We start from the raw sequence: 5,000 nt of genomic DNA, 5'->3' as shown, positions 1-5,000 counted from the left end.
GCATACACATTTTTTCAAAGTGAAGCTGAAAAGGTGAGGACGAAGTAGCAGCGCGACCACTGCTTGCACGTTTTGTATTGTAAGAATTCTGGCTTAGGGCAGTAATGAAATTGGACTTACCTGTAAGACCAGGTTTGAAACCGCAGCTGTCGAATCTACTTATTGGACCAGCTCCCTCTGATTCATTTTACCTACAATAAAGTGGTAGTCAGCCTTCGAAATGGCAAGGGGAATACATAGGTTCGACTTGTAACCAGCTATCCCGCCATCAAGAAGATCAATGGACTTAAATTACGTACTTTATTTAAGTGTCAAGTCTTGTAGCCCGGGGGCACTAATTTGGTACACTATACTCTTAAGGCCCGTCCACACTAATGCGTTTTCGAAAGCAGGTCATACGTTCTCAAAATCATGATTTCGGGTCCCTGAAAACAGATAACAAGATCTGCATCCACACTAGTGACTGAAAACGGAGTTCTAAAGATGCGTTTTTGTTACCAGGCTGTGCGTGCACAATTTCTTTGCCCTAATGCACCTGTGTTCGATAGCGCCAGCAAACCTATCTATACGTTTTGGCGCCAAAAGTGAGGCATCCACATTATTATGACGTCACACGTAATCCAAAACCTCCGTTTTCACACTAGAACGATAGATCTCCGTTTTCAAAGGTGCTCACTTTCAAAAGCGTATTAAAAAACCTCTGTTTTCGTGGATCACCGGTTTGAAAACGTCCGTTTTAGTGTGGACGGTCAAATATAAACGGAAGTTTTCGAAAATGCATTAATGTAGACGGGCCCTCACTGTGTGGACCCGAGGGAAGCAGAGTCCTGGGTTTTTCCCGAGACGAGGTCGAGGAAAACAACAGGATTCGAGGAAACATAACTAACTAGTTTCCCGAGTGACCAGACAATGAGTGCCTTGTTATATATTATCAATCACAGTTCTCGTTTTGTTCAGTGAAAGTCTAGGGATAAAACAATATACTTTGAAACCAAATCAAACTGAACTCAACTCAAATCAAATTAATCTATGATTTTTGAGAAGAGGGGTAAACTGGAAAACCCGGAGAAAAACCTCTCGCAGCCCGTTTCTCGAAAGTCCCGAAAACTTTTCGGGACCGGAAAGCCATTTGTGAAACTGCCAACCGCTTGTTTTGGAAAGCCGATCTTTTAAGGTTACTTCCCAACTTCGCGGATGTCATTCGGAAAAAAAAGTCCTAAAAAGTTCGTACGCGTGCTAATCTCAATAAAATCCTAACAAACTATACATCAGAAGAAAGCTTAATAAACGTAGTTTACGATGAAAATATAGTTTAAGTGTGTTTTCCTTTTAGTTAGCGTCACGAGGCGCTAAGAAGTGAAACCACCGAGGGTTCTTCTATTGAATTTTAGCGAACTTATAGCGTATGTAGATCATGATTTGACCGATTTTCGTGAAATTACGCCAAAACCTTCCAGAGATGATGACAAACGAAAGTGTGTCGAGAAATTCTGATATTAAAAATATTTTTCCCGTGGGGTCCATTTACGCAACACGTCTCGCATACTTTTAGCTACTCCAACCTTAGATACGGATATCGAGACAACCAATCAGAATATCGAAAAAGCCTGAAACTAGCGTGCGTACGAATTTTTCCCGAACGACAACCAACGAAGTTGGGAAGTAACCTCAACGTGTTTTCACGGTAACAAAGAAAAATAACTGTGAAGTTTGACGACTTAAATCCTCTCCGTTCTTGAAATACAAAGGGAATCGCGAGACCCGAAAATGGCCCGTAAAGTTTCGGGACCTTCGAGAAACGGGCCCCTGGGGAGTGAACCCATATATGACGCCGACTCTTGGAATCGAACCCGAGTCACATTGGTTGGAGGCGTGTGCTATCAGCTCTCCGCAAACCATCCTCCCCAAACTGTGCTCGCCACCAGTAAACTCGCCAGCAAGTGATAAAAGAGCAAACAGCTTCCATTTTACTTGCTTCAGTGTAGACCTTCTTCAACAAGAGGGCAGGCTGGTCACAAACCAGTTCAAGTATATACCTGAGGATAAACGTTAAAAAATAAAGAGACGCAAGTATCGCATGGTACAGGCTCGACGTTTAACTTATTAGGACCAATTTAACAACAATTGAACTTATGCTTTTCGATTACTGAAGTTGTGTTTAGGCATGAATGTGCGTGATTAACACGAAGATTCACAATAATCCCAAATGTATGATCAGTTAAATTTTGTGCTGATTTCAACTAGAGCAGTTTTCCATACAGATATCGTATTTCATCTTAATTGTCCCATGGCTGAAAATTACGTTAAAAGGTTTCTGAAATAACAAAGGTCTTATTTTTTTACTTTGCAGGGCTTTGGAGTAATGGAAGATCTTTTACTGACAATGAATCAAAGATGTACTGAAAGTTAAAATGGTGAAGACTGGAAACAAAATTCTCGTGACGATTAATACTCGAGAACTTTGTATGGTTGTCATTATGTTCCATGTCAAAATTGAATGAAATTAAAGATAGCTGTAAAAGTAAAAGCGTTTCAAACTAATTTGATCGAAAGTGAGATGTTCCAAGATTTTGATTCAGCCGGCGTTGGACGAGCAAAGGAGCGCGAGCAGATGCCAGACGAGCTGTAAGATCCACCTTTTGTGTCAATGTTGCAAATAGAATTGTTAATTGTATTGAAATGAGCTTTTGGCCAACTCTCGACGAAGAAAGCCCTTAAAAGGGATGCCCCATGAGCTGGTGTGCGGACCGGAAACTGACTGAAAACGACAGTTAAATCAATACGTTCAGTCTCGCTCAGTTTATTTGATTATAGTAAATGACAAAAACAAAAATAAAGCCATTATCAAGAATAAAAGCATGAAAGCATTACATTAAAAAAAATTCCCAAGAGTGACGGAAACTACGCATACTGCGGGAGGGAAAGATAGATATGAAAGACTACATAGCGCATCCTTTTGCAAGCTTCACAGCATTAATAAAGCTTTTGTACGGTGCCACTACCAGCTGCTGTATTGAATAAGTCTTCCAGTATCGTGCCTGCGATGGCAGGTCAGTTGGAATTGACGCAGGAATCCGAGCGAGGTACAGCCGGGCTGCCAGTCCAGAGTACAGCGGTTTTTCTAAGTCTGCCCAGGTTGTTTTTGTCCAATCGATGCCAAGCTTCGCCTTGATTTCATTCCAGTACTTTCTAAGCCTACGTTGAGTTGTGGTTTCGACATGACCAATTCTATCGACCTATTTAAAGCAAGAGGATAAACGGAAGGTAAAATACATTTACTTCTTGACTTAGAACGCAGTGAAAACTAAAAGATGACCGGAAACCGTTACTTCATGATAGTAAAGTAAAGATCTCGTTCAGTCGACCCATTCTTGCCAGTATAAGCACAGGCCCCCCCAAGCTCAGTGTGAGGGAAAGTCAACGTGGCCTACAATTATATACGGATTTGTATGGGAATCCCGAGAAAAATCTTAAGAAGATAATAGTATGAAAAATCTTCGGTTGCCAACAGTATTATACAATACCGTTGGCAATCAAGAAATTCAAAAATGGCTCAAATCGCGTTGAATCTGAAAAAAGAAAAACAACAAGAACAAACAAACAAAACAAAACAGAAATGATGCGACCCGCAATGGCAATAAGGTAAGGCTTTTAACTGAGAATATGTTCATATAATTATCTTCGTAAGTCTTGAGATTCCCATAAAAATCGCTATATGTTGTCTTTCTCTCACCTGAGCTTGGGCTGCCTGTGGTATAATGCGTTAACTTTCTGTTACGATTTAATTTAAAGTGGCAAATTGCAAAATATTTGAAGTCTTTAAACAGTTTTGCTTTGCACACTGAAGAAAATCTAAAACGCTTCTCTTGGAAAACAAATACTCGTCCGGAAAGCGACCATTCCTTCGATTCCTTCCTCTAGTAAAATATCTTCTTTCTTAATTTTTGCACGTGTAAGTCCGCTACGAGACTAGAAGGCCCACCAGGCCGGCACTTATCTCCGGTTTCTGTAGAATGAAGCGACTAGGATTACCCCCCTCCCCCCCCCCCGCCCCCCCTCACTCCACACTGCAACGGAACAACACTGAGGGACTTTAAGGGCGCGTTCGATTGACCCTATTCCGGAATAAGAATACGTGGAGCGATGATTTAAAACACTGTGTGTGGCGTTTTGCAGCAACACAGATAATAAAGCTATGTTTAAAAATAGCATTTTAGCAGATGTTTGACAATATTAATATGAATCTCCGCAAAAACGAATGATTTCTAACTTCAATTCCCTGTATTCCTATTCCGGAATACGGTCAATTGAACGCGCCCTAAATAACTGGGGAGAATTGAGTTCTACCTGTGTATTGACATCTCCAAATGATTAGACCCTCTAGTGTTCTCGGACATTGACTTTAAATCGTCGGCCCCTTCTCACATCCCTTTTATTTTCATAATCTTGTGGGAGGTAAAAGAACCCACGCAGTATTCGCAAATAGTAGGGCATGCGCACGGAGTCACGTTTCCCGGTGTTGTGGTCTGTTCTCTGTGGTATAGTTGAGGGCCATAAAGTTAGAGAACTGTAAAAGGTTGATTGCGTCTTCCTCTCTAAATTAACTTTTGTTAAGTTTCCTTTTGTTTTCAATTGCTTAGCTTATTAGTTTTTGATCTTGTTTCAAGTATCCTTGCTAGGAGATCGCTTGGGTTTTTTTTGGTTTTTTCCCAAAACATTTGTCACTCTGTGAAAGATTTAGTGATCAACGCTGTGCAGCCTGTACCTGACATGCACATGACTCTTTACCTGACTGTGACAACTGTAGCCGCGCTGAGACGCCATGCATCCAATCTTCCCCCAGCTATTAATTGTAACTGTTATTGCATTTGTCCCTTCTTAAAAGTGAAAAAGTAGTGCCTTATCATCATGTCGTGATTCATTACCTGCCAAATACCGCCGTAATAACCTCTTCTGTAGGTACGACGGTCTTGTCCGTATTTTGACTCAACCCATGCTAT

General features: G+C 41.1%; 1 protein-coding gene across 1 annotated transcript in view; it reads left to right on the top strand.

Annotated features, from left to right (window-relative positions):
* The window catches only part of LOC138008168 (PRELI domain-containing protein 2-like), a 9,122-nt gene extending 6,595 nt beyond the window's left edge, over positions 1-2,527 (top strand). The window contains exons 3-4 of the mRNA XM_068855398.1: positions 1-33; positions 2,351-2,527. The exon at positions 1-33 is cut by the window's left edge and continues 76 nt beyond it. Of these exons, the coding sequence (XP_068711499.1) occupies positions 1-33; positions 2,351-2,410 (93 nt within the window). The 3' untranslated portion in view covers positions 2,411-2,527. The remainder of the gene's footprint in view (positions 34-2,350) is intronic.
* Positions 2,528-5,000: the final 2,473 nt, after the last annotated feature.

Source organism: Montipora foliosa, chromosome 6 (genome assembly GCF_036669935.1).
Source record: "Montipora foliosa isolate CH-2021 chromosome 6, ASM3666993v2, whole genome shotgun sequence".
NCBI classification, from domain to species: Eukaryota; Metazoa; Cnidaria; class Anthozoa; order Scleractinia; family Acroporidae; genus Montipora; species Montipora foliosa.
Note: the sequence above shows the minus strand (reverse complement) of the source record. Positions and strands in the feature narration are given on the sequence as shown.